This window comes from Haemaphysalis longicornis, unplaced genomic scaffold (genome assembly GCF_048455015.1).
Source record: "Haemaphysalis longicornis isolate Haplotype H1 unplaced genomic scaffold, Haemaphysalis longicornis Haplotype H1 scaffold_7, whole genome shotgun sequence".
In the NCBI taxonomy this organism is placed as follows: domain Eukaryota; kingdom Metazoa; phylum Arthropoda; class Arachnida; order Ixodida; family Ixodidae; genus Haemaphysalis; species Haemaphysalis longicornis.
In genome coordinates, this window is record NW_027526422.1 from 114388424 (window position 1) to 114403899 (window position 15476).

The window sequence follows — 15476 nt, forward strand, 5'->3', positions numbered from 1 at the left end:
CATCGTACTTTCAGTGAACATTGTGTACGCGAGGGTATTTATTTGTTGCGTGCAACTGAGCAAGACCGGCGAGCCCACAGAATATACCCAATTGTTCCGACCGCTTCTGTAGGAGGGCAGCGGCTCAAAAAGATATCCCAAAGATTACTGTGGATGAAATAACTGTCTGGGTATGGCTGCCATACCCAACTGTGCCATTTGTTGGGTTGGTAACTCACTTCGAGGGAGCCCCTGCAAGCGTGGCGCTCCAGTTATAGTGAAATAACTACAGCCGCTGATAATATTGCCGGCCAGTAGTACTCACTTTGCTAACAATTCATTATTGTTTTCCGCAAGACTGGCGGTACTTCCACGCGCAGATTGGCCCTGTTGGTTTGGTTATACATATCTGATCCTTACCTGTTAATTTGTGTGGCTGCATTGACGAACTTTGCGTCAAAAGGGAAACTCCTTGACGTAAAACCTGTCGATTGCGTTTCCGCAGATTTAGATACAAAAATGCTCGAAAATAAAGGATGCCAGTCGAGCAGATGAAAATTGTGGCCGTTTAGTTTAGGGGTGCACGTTGGCGCTGGCGGAGCTAAGAAACGGGTCTAGACGTAACCGTACATTTGACAGCTCGGAGGTATTATAGGCAGTGATCGGTATAATCGGCATTGATTCGTACGACCGCTACATTTTATGCAAGCAGTTTCAGGCTCCACCACGAGCGGAGCGAAGCTGGCGAGTTTGGGGAATAAACTTAGCCCCCCCAGACCCAGCGCACCGTCCCGACACAGTAATGTTTTGGCACGCCGGCCCCCTTGTTGCTGGCTGCGATGGGCAGTTTGCTCTTTATACAGCCGGTTGTGCCCGAGAGCGATGAGGCAAAGCTCCGGCCGAGCTGCGGTGCATGCCCGCGCGGGGACGTCATCGCTCAGCGAGATTCTCTTGTGGACGTTCGCCGTCCGAACCACCAGCTTAAACAGCATCCCTGTTAAAAACAAAGTTTAGAAGCGCAATCTTTCAAATATGAGTAAATGTTTTCCCTGACAGTTGAATCTAGCTCAACTAAGTGTACCACTCACAGATCGGCGGCCAGTGTTGCACCTTTCCTGAAGCAGGGTTGGGACGTGAAGATCGGACAGCCTTGGCTTATCGCGTTACTGTGTTACCACGCCATTACCGTTCTGCTGTAACACCGCAGTGCATTCAGGAGACGTCACCGTGAACGGCAAATTACGGGAAGAGGCTTTGCCGTCGCCACCGTGCACCATGCTGTCGGCGATGGTTCACCGTCACCGGCAGCATAGTGCGCGACAGTAAACACTGCAGGGTATGCTTAAGCGTACCCTCTAGTGTTAATTACAGCCAGAATTGTGCTATCGGTGGCTAAGGCTTGGTGGAATCGATGCACGTTATCTTCGTTGATGTTGCGTGTTCTATGATGGATGCTTAAGTGTACCGAGGTGAGCGTGACCGGGCGAGATTTGTAAGAGGGGTGAGGGACATGGCCGCACCTGCTCGAGCTAAGTCTTCCACCCGAATCAATGAATATCATTTCTCTGTTCGCAAACTACTTTCTCTCCCCGAAAATCTTGCCGGTTAAGTAGTGTAGTTTTTCGCACAATTATTAAAACATTTTTTGCTCACTCTAAGTCTTAATATTTTGCGGAGCAGTGACTTCGGGTTCACAAAATTTTACGTAAATTCTGCGCACTAGACGGCGTCATCTATTTTATGTTCCCGTTTTTACAGCTGCGCGGGAGATGAGTACAATTAGTTGCGAGAGAATTTATAATTTATAATTCGGGTGATTCAAGCTATTTCACGAGTAAACAAACAGTTCTGGGCAACAAAGTTCAGCGGTTTTTCATTGAACTCTTTTTGTCATATGTCACTTTTTCCAGCGTCATGTAGGCCATGTATTTGCGGAATCCAATTTACGGCGCCACAATTCCTTTCAGTCTGAGGCAGAACACACACACAGCTGGCTGGCGCCGCATCTTTTCAAGGTACTACGAGTTGTGCCGCGCCTCCGCCAGATGGCGCCACGGGTCCCGCCACCGAGAGTAGACGCAGTGAAACACCCCCCTCGCGAGGGGCACGATCAAATGCAGAGCATTTCCGGGGGCACACGACGTTAAGTAGTTTGCGTTACGTTAATGTTGTTGCACTTGTGGCAACTGCTGACGAGAGAGCGCTCGTTTGAATGAGTCAACGATATAAGGCGCGTTCGTAACGTCCCATTCTTTGTGGCGCAGTGGGTAGAGCACCATGTACATTGCGTTCCGCCCGCAGGGTCGAGGGATCGAAACCGGGCGCCGTATAGTATTTTTTTTATATAGTAGGGACAACGAGGGTGCGGACTACGGACGTCAACGCGGGTGACATCGTGAGTTACTGAAATGCTCTGCATTTAAAAAGAGCATTCATGTATGCTAGCTTTTTGAAAACTACCGCAATCATGTCGCTGTGGTTGTCAGTGCACTATGACGCTTGCTCAATCTTTAAAACAACAGTTTTCTTACGTTAGCGATAAAAGCTTCCCCATGCCTTCCTAAAGAAAGTTCAAAGAAGCGCAAAAGTTTTCTAACATCAAAACTGTTTCAAACGTGCGTGAATACCTTCGCTAAAAGTGCGGCCGACACCTACGAACACCCACGAAAGCATCTACGAACAATGTAAGTGCGTGCCAATGTGCGGTTTATTAGATAAAGGTGTGCTGTTGTACTCCTTTTTTATGATCGACGCGTGTATTCTGCTATACAGAACCGATATTTTTCGCGATTGTCGAGTGATCTTTTCTATACAACGAAACCCCAGTTCCGCGTGCGCGTCATGTGTCATGACGCGTAAGCTTTACGTTCGACCAACCGGTCTATGGGAAATGCATTAGTTTTTTGACAGGACGCAATCGGTTCCACTAGGAAAACTTTAGATTTCAGTAATGAAGTCGTTATTGTCAGTAAGAATTGCAATCGTAAGAATTTTAATAACAAACATTGTCTGAAAAACCTGAACATCATGACATAATCTTCAGTTTGTATTCGACCCAGCTAACTTAAAAAGGGGCGGCGTCCCAAAGAAGATATGAACAGGGTGCAAGGGATTTGGACTAGCGATGTCTATTCACCGGTGAAAATTTCACAGAGAATCCAGCCCTTCGCTACTCATTCTATGCTGGAATGCAGTATTGTAGTTGGACAATAGTATTACTCTCTGCTGTGGTTTTACAATGATTAGCAGGTGGCCCTGCAGAAGAAGACGCGAGAATTGAACTGGCTCGCGAGCCACCAAGAAGAGGCTAGCAGTTAGCTAAGACCTCTGTATTTTAAAAATCTTTGAATAATAATTGTTTACTGTGACTATGGTAGAAAGAGTTGACAAATAAAAAGTTCTGTGTAATAATAAATAGGGGAAATATTTTTCATTAAGAAAGATTTTGAGTCAGAAGTTTGCTTTCAGACCTGCCGACCATATCAATTTTGTTTGTGTGTTCTCAGGTTTCTTCGTCCTACTGCTCGAGAAATTCTTGAGTGTGTCGCATATAACGCTTCTCGGGAGCTTCCTGCTGTGGCTGCCTCTGATTGGATCGGTGTTTGCTCCGAACGTCACGTGGCTAACGGTCACCTTTGGAGTATTTCACGGTAAGAAGTTTTAACAGTGAATAATTCCAGATAACCATAGCTAATTTGAGATTTATGGGTTCTGGTGTAGACATCTCGGCCTATACGATTTTTAACATCAAGCATTTCACGGCCAGGCGTAAGCGGTCCAGTATGCGCAGAAAACTCTTCCTTCACTGCCGGATAATAAGCTTACGCGAAAAACACTTTTTAGAGAGAAGTTACAGGTACAGTAAAAGCTCGTTAATTCTAACCGCGAAGGGTACCCATCTTGATTGATTGATTGTAGGGTTTAACGCCCCGACGCAACGCAGGCGATGAGGCGTGCCGTAGTAGAGGGCTCCGGATTAATTTTGACCACCTGGGGATGTTGAACGTGCGCCGAAATTTCGTACACACTGGAGTTTTTGCTTTTCGCCTCCATCAGAAAAGCGGCCGCCGCGGCCGGGAATCGAACCCGCGACCTTGTGAAAGGGTACCCATCTATGCTCAAATTAACAAACGTTAGTTCTAATGAAAGTGTAAGACAACAACAATACATTCGGAAGCAGAAGGGCACGCCAACAAATTGATGCTATTTAGAGAGCGCCCGTAAGGCGGGTGCCACCATGTTTTGGTCAAACAAATGACAGTTCGGGAAGGCCTCATCTGGACCTTCATTGAAACAGAAGAAGATACAGGCGGCTTTCTATACGACCATCCATTCTGAGCGGAGAGCCGCACAGGTACTACGTCTGTCTCCTCGTCCTCTTCGTCACTGGTAGACACAACTTCTGCGCTTCCCACTTGAGAAACTCACGTACACATTGACGTAATACGCAAAGAATACGCCTTCTTAAACTACGCCATGGGGGTTTGAGATTGGTTTTAGCCTATTTCACCTGCTTTCTTCGCACTTCTCTTTATTCAGGAGGTGACGCAGCCTCACTTGTGGGCGTTGCCGCGTTTGTGCGGCTGTTAGGCAGGCAAAAAGCGGAAGGCACAGGCGCTCGTAGTTGAAATTACCAGTAGCGAAACGTGATTGCGTTAGAACTACCGGCCTTTTTATACTTAGACTTCTACACAGACTTGGCGGGACAAAATGACACAGTTCGAATTATCCACAACTTTCCGAAACTATACCGACTACACATCCCACTACTCCCAGCCTTTTCCCTCACTGATGATCCTACGTTTACCATCAAGCGCGTTTTTAAATATTTAGCAGAAGTTAACTTTTTAGACCTAATTTCATACTCCCTGGCCTTATACACGAGCCGTCCTCATTGTATTTTTCTGATTTTACTTTTGTTCTTGCTGACTGATTTTTGTGCTCACGTTTTCATTTGTCATGTATAACTGCTGTTTTGGCGCTCTTTGCCCAGGTTAGCCTTGCGCCATTGACGTCCAACCACAATCATCACTGAATTATCCATAAATTTGGGTTCTTGAAGTTTTAATTACCAGCTTTCACTGTAAATGAAAGATAACGTAACCGGATTCTTCCTTGTAGCAGAGCCTGCGCGCAGCACGCTATTGCGTGAATCACAGATAAATGAGAACAGCGGGTAGTGGCAGTCGGCAGTGCTGGCGGCTGTTGCAAACACCGGCCGCTCGAGCCATGGAGATAGTCCACGCGTGACACGTCCAGCCACGGACAATTGAAATACGAACCGGCCGAAGATACGCACGGCCGAAATACGCACGGCCGAAGATACCAGTGCCGTCACCTGGCAGCAGCCGTGGAGAACACACGGACATGCGCAGTAGAGCTGTCGGGAGCGAGGCTGCGTGTCCCACTGCGATATGTTTCGCTCTCCTTGCTCGCATACTTGCCTTGTCGCCATGCCGCATGAGCGTTGAAAAGAACTGTTTGCTATGCGACGCGAGATAACGGCGGACACTGAGTGCTCGACGCACACGGGCGCCCGCTCCCCTTCCGTGCCGGTGTCACATTGCCGCCATAGCTTCGCATGTGTAATTCAGTAACTTGAGCAAATAAGATGAACACCTGGGTTACGGCCAAAACTATGGCTAGTGCTATGCGATCCGGATATTTCTACAAGCACTGAGGTGCCTGCGAAAAAAAAACGAAAACATCGGGCTGTTGACATTCTAGTGCAAGGGCAACTGGCATATAGAATGGTTGCCGCTGCCTAACTTCTTAATTTTTGTTCCTATTAGAACTCCGCGAGTAATTATCCCAGACCACAGAATGCTTGCCATTCATACATACCATAGAAACGAATTCTGGTGCTATATTTATTGTTTGCTACAAGCACCGAATCTGCGAGGTGACTCAGCCATTACTGCGTCAAACAGAGGCGTGTTCTTGGATGCCGGCTTTTTGTTCAATTCACGAGCCACTCAACCACTAACCAAAACAGTGCAGTGCCATCAGAAATTGTCCGGTACGCTTTTATTCTGGTCTCCATTTCTGTGCGCTGCTTTTTTCCAAGAAAGCATCATGACGAGCTAAATTTTTCTGAGGGCGTGCACGCATTTCACACGCAAACACTGGCCGCAGCTGCAAGCACTTACTTATCGCATCGCTCTCAGCCAGACAAACACCCTGAGCTGGGGCGGCGGTAGTGCTTTCAGTGCTTGCGGCATGGCGACAAGGCAAGCATGCGAGCGAGGAGAAGGCAACACGTCGGTATAGTGTACGCTTTAACATCGCAGTGGGTTACGCAGCCTCGCTCCCGACATCGCTACTGCGCATGTGCATGTGTTTTCCACGACAGCTCCCACGTGACGGCACCGGTATCTTCGGCGGTGCCTTCCGCGGTTCGTATTTGAATTGTCCACGGCTGCACTCCATAGGAACACGAAAATTACGGTAAGCAATGCAGCGAGTCGAAACGGTAACGAAAGAAAATACGGTTAAGGCTGCCTTCGGACTGTTGCCGCAAGTGTCATAACTTTAAATAATGACGCCCTTTCACGTCTCCACCAACCGAACTGCACGACATGCAGTTTTTGAACGTCCATACGTCACGATATGGCTTTTGCGTGGGTAGTCTGAACACAGCCTGAAAAGACCGTAATGAAACATACGGAAATAGCACATACGTAAACACCGGGAGCAGATTACCGGTACGATGTCGATGCGCGCCCTTTTTTGTGGCATGGTTAGCACGCCGACTCCGAGGCTTGATTTTCAAGCAGTGAGACCGGTAAGGGTATCGTATTAACTCAAAATCTATCAGTGTATCGTTATGGTTCACGCCAAAGCAGGCGTGTTTGTACGTGGAAGCTGTCTGCTTTTTTCTTATATGTTACCACCGGAATGATGCTTTTAACAGTCCTGGTGCTGGAGGAGTACCATGAACTGCAAATTGGCCTTCATCATTATGGATCAATTTTCAGAGATAGCAGAAGTTAACTCCACGTGTCCACCGGGATTTTTGTAATAAAAGTACGGCGATGTTCCTGCATCACAGTATTTATTGGTATTTTTTTCTATTTAGCCGGGCGGCTACTTTGCTATTCTCTGAAATCCGTAAAATTTGGTTCTGGCTTCTCTATTAATTTAGCGCCTTGAGAAGGGCAGTCAATATACTTTTATTCAAGTAACCTGAAGGAAATGTCTACATGGGGACTACTCTGCAATTGCCAGCGCAAAGCTTTCGGCAGCCACATGTTTTATTCACTCATTCCACACCCCCATGTGCTTGTGGTGCAACACGCGTGAGATATACATCAGATGTCAGTTTTTTCTCATTGAAGAATAATGAATGTATCTTTAAACAGGAAACCTGCTGACCCCCAGAACATGCTATATATTCCGTTGGGCTATGTACGTTACCATACGAGACTTTTTTGAGTTTTTTCCATAGCTCCACGCTATAACCCAACTCCCCGAAAGTATATATCCCGGTAGCCCGTGGTCATTTTTCTAGTCCCAGCCATGTCGTTCATGTAATATTACTTCTCCAGGGTCCCTTTCACATCCACTTGCAATGAAATGCCATACCTCGTTAAAACACTTTCCGGCGGTCTTACCATAAATTCTCATAGTTTCGGTTTTGTAGTTATAAAATTCATGAAGAACGCGAAGCTCGTCAGAGCGAGTGGTTATGCCACAGATCAAAAATGCACTCGAGAATTCCTTACAACCCTTTTTGCAAAAGTGCACTGCCGTCATTCTGTGTCCGTAGAGCTCACTCCCAACCCATCAAACTCTTGTGCTAGCTGCATTCCGCGCCAACTTGCGGGCCGTTAGGAGCTAACTGTACGGAACCATCGTACGTTTATTACAAACATCGCGGAGGACCCGTGTATATCTATCTCTGAGAATTGATCCATAATGATGAAGGCCAATTTGCAGTTGATGGTACTCTTTCAGGAAGGACATGACCAAAAATTACGTGATTCTAGGCAGAATCATTGTAATGCATCTTAAATACTAAGAGATGGGCCCGGGTATTCCGTGCTCAATGGGGTAGATAAAGCAAACGTCGTGAAACTGTCACATTTGAAAATAATTTGTATTAGGTTTAGGGTGCTGTACGCTGTCCTGACCGCAAAACACTCGGAATGCGTGGTTTTTGCTAGTGAGTACCAAACCCACCCATCGTAAGTGGTGATATTTAAAGTTTCCTGCATAAAACACAGCAGATACAGCGTAAAGCGAGCGCAGAAAATTCATAATTTAAAATGTATTGTGGGAGAAAGTGGCACTACCTTATGCAGGGTTATATAGGCATTGGTTAAGCCTAGCGCAATTGATAGAGAACGTATATCGAGCTGTTCATAATGAAGAGCTGGCTACGGCATGTTTCGAAATACAAAGTGTAGGAAACATAATAGGGGGAAGAGACGTACGCTTGACGCTCTGCCCAATGGCAATATTATTCTCAAGAAAGATATTTTTGCAGCAACTGGTTGTGGCATTGATTTTCTACAACCCCACTTGATACCTTTTTGTTGCATTTTGAAGACTGTTCTCCATGCATTTACCCAGGTGTTTTTCCTAAATTATGTTTTCATCAGTTGTAAGTTGTGTGACTGTCCTCATTGCACCGTCCCGCCTCTTAAGGTACAAAAAATGACTACAGGTATCCGCACCTGACGATTTTATACTGAACCCCCGACGGAGATCGTCGTTCTTAAACCTCTGCCACTGCTGAGAACTCCGGCACCAGCTTTTATTGGCACAGCTACGATGGTTTGTTAGTTGAGTGAAAGACTACAAAGATATCATGAATGATGGCCATCTTTTTCAGACTGTGCGTTGTATACCAGACACATTTTGCCACACTTTGCTGTTGGTGCTCAGGCCGATCATTTCCGGTGCTAAGAACGCGCAACCCCTCATTTTGTGTTGAATCACTTCCGGCCACAGCAAAAAAGCCCCCAAAAGAAACAATTTTATTGCCAAATAGAAAACAACCTTATATTTTATTGACGAAGGCTCTGGATGTACGTATTTGAAGAGCAGTGGCATGTCAGTGGTACTTATTTTGTAATGAACTTCAATTTCCCATCTCTAGAGACAGTACGCGCAACGAGTTGACGTCACATTGAGAGCATTTTGAAAAACCCAGACCCGGCAACGTTTCTGGGACCGTCTTTGGTGTCTTCCAGCAAAGCGAACGAAACATCCGCCAAATGTTAGCGACAAGACCCTTTTCTCTTTTTTTATTACAACGCAACTGGAGATTTAGTGGCACTGATTCCTGCGCTGCTTTCTTCTCTTGCAGGTGCAGGCGCTGGTATAGTTCTGGTGAGCTTAATGATAGTCCTAGGCATGCACTTCGACAAGTACCTGTCCGTTGCAAGCGGACTTCGGGACGCAGGAACCACAGTGTGTGCTTTCGTATTCCCATCGCTTCTCGCTGCATTACACAGCAAGTACGGTCTTCGCGGGACGATCCTCATTTACAGCGGTCTCCTAATGAATGTGACAGCAATAGCGTTGTATCTTTGGATACGTGCTAGAAAAACTGAACGCCGTGAATGGAAAAGGTTGCAAGCTATCTATTCCAAGAGGATATCAGTAATCAGTGGTCTTGGCGGGAGTATACAACCACACCTGGAGAGTTGCAACGGCATTACAAAACATTCAACTTTGACTATTGCTAATGACACAGAAGAGCCATTAACGCTACGGCAAAACCTGGCAATTATGAAAGAAGCTCGTTTTTACGTTGTAGTTCTTGGCGCTGTTGTCGAAATCTACGGGTACACGACATTCCTTTCAACCATCGACGATTACGCTCTCGACAAGGGTACCTCACGACATGATGCCAACATGGCTATCAGCTATGCGACTATCGGTGAACTTGCTGGCTATATTGGAGTGCCCCTGCTCGCCGACAAGAATATCGTCAGCCGACCTACACTGGCGACAACATGCTTCGTTCTCCTCAGCCTGTTTTACGGGACGGTTCCTTTGACTACGTCTCTTCTGTCCTACGTGGTCGTCGATGGCTTCCTGATAACCTTTATTGCTGCAGTGAGTGCAGTTCGGTGTTCGTTAATGACTGAATTCTTCGGCCCCGCAAAGGTGCCTATGTACATGGCGGCCACGGGGTTCCTACTGATACCACTCCAGCTCATCAACCCAACGATCATTGGTGAGCATCAATTTTGAAATCTGGTTCGTCATTCTTTTTCAGCTGTTCAATGGTCGTAATAAATTTCTATATGCAGGAAATTGGATTGAACTGAACACAACTCAACTGTACTCACCATGTGTCGTGTGAGAAGGGAAGGAAATGGTGTCTGGGGAAAAATAGGGTCTTCGAATCGGTAGGGGCGGCTGAGCATGTAGTGTTTCGTAAACATTGGCCGTGAGGCAAGCAGATACGGGGTGATATTTTGCTCATTTTTGTGTGGAATAAAAAACTAAAGCCTACATGAGCTCGCATGCTTTAATAGGGCGTGCCAGAAAAGTCTCCAGGTTCTTCATTTCGGGCTTGGCGTTGATTTCACTCCTTAGCTTCTTTCACTTCGTGTGCGTGCAACCTCAAAGATACGGTTCAAGCTTTGGAGGGTAATGTGTTAGAGCAAAGGACAAAATTGGGTTTCTTTCCATGTTTGTCACTACAAAATATAGCGATTGGTTTTTCGCACTTTGAATGTGTTTAGACTTTGTTCTAATTTTCTATTTTCCTAAATTTGTTTTAAAATGAATAAATTCTTGCGTGGCAGCAGACCAATCGTACAAAGCATGATGGATGTGGCGATGATTTAGTATGTTTCAGCCATGTTGGCGAGCCATAGCATTTTACACCGTGTGCCTCATCTTAGAAGATAGGTAACCATGGCGCTTCTCTTCTTCGGCTTCGCCTAGTGACGAACTAAATAGGCTGACAACCTATGAAAAACGCTTAATAATACGCATTTTCCCCGAAATACTGATTTGATTTTAGGCTTGGAACAAATCTTGTAAAATGGATTTTGCACATTCGTAAGAGTAATCGTTATTCCCAAACTCTAGTTCGGCATTTTAATGTGGTAACGATAAAATGAAGATTCGTGGGCAATACTTTAGCAATGTTCGCAGTCATTGTAATTTTTATAATGCAGCCATATTGTGCACCTGCACCGCGACAAGACTTTGTTTCGAAATTAGAAGCTCCTAGGAATAAATTGACTTTACCTGCAAGGCCCTTTCGTTTTGTTCGAGGCGTAATTTCAAAAGGTCCTTGGGGATTCCAGTGCTGTGCAGAATCCGTAAATTTGTTTTAATGCGAAGGAGGATACTTCTACCATCCAAGCAAATTTTCGTGGTAATGTCAACAAAAAACTATCATCGTTAAGAAGGCTGGCACATACCTACCTAGGGGGACTGGCCATGCCGGTAAGGATTGCAGTTTCTTAAGCTACTTCAAGTGCAAAAGTACCCATCAGCTTCGAAATTACGTAGTAACGTCACCGTGCTTTCATATATAAAAAGGGCGGCCGGTATAAGATACCTCTCCCATTCAAGCAAATTTTCGTTCCGATGTCAGCAGAAAAGAAACTATCACCATTAAGAAGGCGTTCAAATTCACTGACAGCTTGCACATACCTGCCCAGTGGACTAGGCGTGCCGGTAAGGATGACGGTTGCGTAAGCCACTCCGAGTACAAAAGTACCAAAGAGCATAGAAATCGCGTAGTAATGTCACCGCGGTTTCATACATAAACAGGGAGACCGGTATAGCAGCTCCTTCAGTTCATTACAGGCTACCCTGGGTAGACCACGGAAAGTAAAGACGCCACAAGAAGGGCCTGACGAACAACGACATAAAAGAGTCGCTAATGCCGCTGTACAGAATAGAAAGTGTGGTTACGTAAATTTTACTTTTTTCCGGTTTCACTCTTTGTAGCACAACGTGTAAAAATTCAAGTGACGCCACCGGGTAATCGTTGCGGGTGTCGCTTACAGCTTAGCAGTCCAATTATTTTAACAATTTCGATTGCAGCCACATTTTCGTTGCGCTTTATGTATAACATTGTCAGCGCAAACAAATCCGACATGTCGGAGGGCAGAACAACTAAGAGGAAAGGCAGAAAAATGCCAAATGCACTTCTAAATGCCACTTTGACATGTAGGAATTTGTCTAGGATCAGCTGGGACGTCAAAAACATGTGCTCTCGCTGGACTCTCACACAGTAAAACAAATTCAGCCAGTCGGGGACCCCTGAGCGTCGAATAGACTTGCCCACCTGCCTGATCGGCGCCATTCGTACCTCAAACGTTTCGGCGGGCTAAAGGAGTACTGACACGAAAATTTTATGTTCCACTTTTATTGCTTTTATTGATGCTTAACAGTATGGCGAACACGAAACAGCACTTTAATACTTGAGCGGGCGGTATTTATTGCACTGAATGGCCTGAAAATCGTTTGTTTCAATTTCCCGCGCATTTATCCCGAAAGGCACATATGGAAAAATCCCGGCATGACCTCACCGCTTTGTGAGGACATCAAAACACTGCGGAGGTCACATGGGGGCGTTTTCTCGACCGCGCCGCCGCCGGAGCTGAACGGCTCAGCTGCCTGAGGTGTACCATTGCGGCGGAAATTTCATGACCACTTCCATAAAAGTCCTGATGGCGACTTCTACTGCGATTGCGCGCTATTAGCGCTTCCTTTCCCGTCTGTGGAACTTTATTTTTGCAAACAGTGCCTTTCTAGGCAACGGTTATGCCTGTAGCTCTGGCTACGTGCACGCGTTTGTGAATGCACCGGCGCCCACTCGCTGCTCGCAGGGCCGCGCGCGTGAAGTGACGGCACAAGTTTTTGATGAGCGCTGTCCGCCTCACTTCTTTTGGCTACCACGGGGTGATGTCACGCGTATGTCCATTCGCTGAGTGTCGCTCCACGTGCTGTTCCGTCGCCGGAATAAATGAGATCCAATGTTGTCATGTTCTTCGTGTCGCAGGCCACTCATATTTCAGCCAGGGTATTCTGTTGAGTAAAGGAAGCGAACTGTGCAATAATATTAACGCCGAAATTTGGTGTCAGTGCTCCTTTAATTGATCTTGCACGTTATTTTTGCTTTGGAATTCAAATGTAGTAAATGTTTTCGGGAGTCTTGTTTTTATTACAATGTGCTTCCCTTTGTGTTTTTGTTTTGCAGGAATTTTTCGAGATGAAAAAGGCTCCTACGATTACATGTACTGGCTTCTGTGCGGGATGCATCTACTTATGGTCTTACTGTACGCTCCCCTTGTTTACAGCCTCAGGCTGCAAGAGAAAGAGCCAGAGAATGAAGTTGAAGAAACCGGGGTTGAAATGACAAAAATGTGACTCACGGCACCTAAAGAAAACCTGAAACAGCACTTATAACTTGCAGCGTTATAAATGTCGCAGACATTTTTCTGTTGTCTATGTTTGGAAGCAGGTAAAACTATAGCTTTCAAGAAGTTGGAGCGTCGTACACCATTTGAAAAATTCTGTTTTGCTTCTGGTTAGTACCGCATAAACTGAGCACTTAGTTTATTTAGACGCATAGTCGGCCGTTTAAATTGGGGAAAGGGCCGCGTTGTTCTGCCAATCCCAACCACAACCAAAAAGATAAACGAGCGGCTCTTATTTAGCTTAGTTATTGCAGGACAATTAGTAGGATTCAGTAATTCTAACAGTTATGAAAGTATTGAAATTACCCGCTGGAGCGTCTCCGAAGTACTTTTTCTTGGAAGATTTTTTTTTTTGCTTCCTATTGTGAACTAGTAGTGATGTGAGAACTGAAGCTGAAGTTTAAGGGAACTTAATTTCTCAGTAACCCTGAGTGCCACTGTTGTCAAGCGCGGCAGTATGATTCATCATCCTCTATTCTGTTTTGTTCAAACAAAAGTGATGCAACTGCTACGGAAAGAAGTTTTGTAAGAACAGTAGCAACGGGTACCGTTGGAACGATTTGGCAGGGTATTTGGTCGGTGGTAAAGTCGCTCAAAAAAAGAAATTTTGCTTGGGGTCACGAGAGATGCTGAATATAACGTTGGTTCTGGTACGCAGTATTCCAAAATACCCCTCAAACATTCCCCGCAGTAGCGAACGGGCGCCGTATGTCTCCCGAGCAGGGTTTTTTCCCACAAGTAGATCAGATTAACCAGTGTTTTTTTCATTTTACAAATAGATACTTAAAAAAAGTTCGCCCCAGCTAGGAGCAAATGGCTTCAGTTTTTTCAACAGTTGCTCACCTGTTCGTACAAGGTACGTAAAAGCAGGAAACAAAGCTCAGAGCCCATCTCTTACAGTTATGACTTCACGCAATGCCTATTTTTATGTGTGTTTATGTGGGTCGGTGGTTTTACCTCCAAGAGCAAACAGGGAGCGCTCGGTTAGTGGCAGGGATTTTTTATATGGGTGAATCTACTGCCATGCCAAAGAGAACAAATAGGGTGGGAAGCCTGAAAAATTGTTCTACGTTTTGTTTCGGAGAAACGGTTTTAACTGAAATAGCCTTTGCATTTATCATTCCACGATTCAATTGAAAATAAAACATTTTACATCTAGTTTCAATCCAAAACCATTAAACATTTGAGCCTACGAGGCGGACGTGGCTCAATTGCTCTATGTTCTCATGAAAGTGGCTCATGAACTAGTTAGCGTGCCATGGTTTTTCAATTACGTTACATAACGCATCTGCTATCAGTTCGCAATTACGTTGGATATATCTCGGCATTCCCTTCACCTCACCGCCATCCAGACAAATAATTATCGATTCCATCTCATGTGCAGTATCTCGGACCCTTGGTTACCTTTGACGCAACTCGATGTGTGAATACACCATAGCTAAAACATGCCTTCGATTACCTCAGGACGACCGAAACAATATAACGCATTATTGGACTGGTATTTTTCAGACGCCCGCATAGCCATACAATTTTATTCTACCTAAAACACCTCAGCTTGATTCATACCTGCACAATTTTTTATTATAACCACGGTATCCGGGATTAAACGTTATCTCTCTTTGCCTACCCTGAATCACGCCCTATTGGCATTTCTCTTAGACTCCACGGTTTCTACAGTCACCCAAGCTTTAGACCTATTTTGCGTAAACCCATGCACACTACTTAATCTCCAATGATTCACAACAGACACATTTGCGGGTTAGTGATAGGATGCCAGCATTTACCATTTCATTTTTTCCTGATGCAATAGTGATTCATAACGCGTCGCCAAATGGCTCCGTGTTACGGTTAAGCACAAAACGTCCCCTCAAAGCTAAATTAACAGCTTTGTAATACACTTGTCTGAGATTACTACTCCGCGTTTATCGCTACTATATTTAAATGTGCAGTTACCTTCCCTTTGCTATTGTTGCACCTGACACGTCCTTTATGTCCTGTTGTTGTGGTTACTTATTTTTATGTCCTGTTGTTGTGCTTACGTGTTTTTATGTTTTATGGTTCCTGTTTTCTGTATGTCCGTATTCACTTTTTGCA

At 45.4% G+C, this 15476-nt stretch overlaps 1 protein-coding gene across 2 annotated transcripts in view; it reads left to right on the plus strand.

Moving 5' to 3' along the window:
* The window catches only part of LOC144146836 (monocarboxylate transporter 1-like), a 49251-nt gene extending 34054 nt beyond the window's left edge, over positions 1 to 15197 (plus strand). For both annotated transcript variants that reach the window (XM_077678770.1, XM_077678769.1), the window contains exons 3-5: positions 3486 to 3629; positions 9293 to 10168; positions 13163 to 15197. In XM_077678770.1, coding sequence (XP_077534896.1) covers positions 3486 to 3629; positions 9293 to 10168; positions 13163 to 13332 — 1190 coding nt within the window. In that variant the 3' untranslated portion in view covers positions 13333 to 15197. The remainder of the gene's footprint in view (positions 1 to 3485; positions 3630 to 9292; positions 10169 to 13162) is intronic.
* Positions 15198 to 15476: the final 279 nt, after the last annotated feature.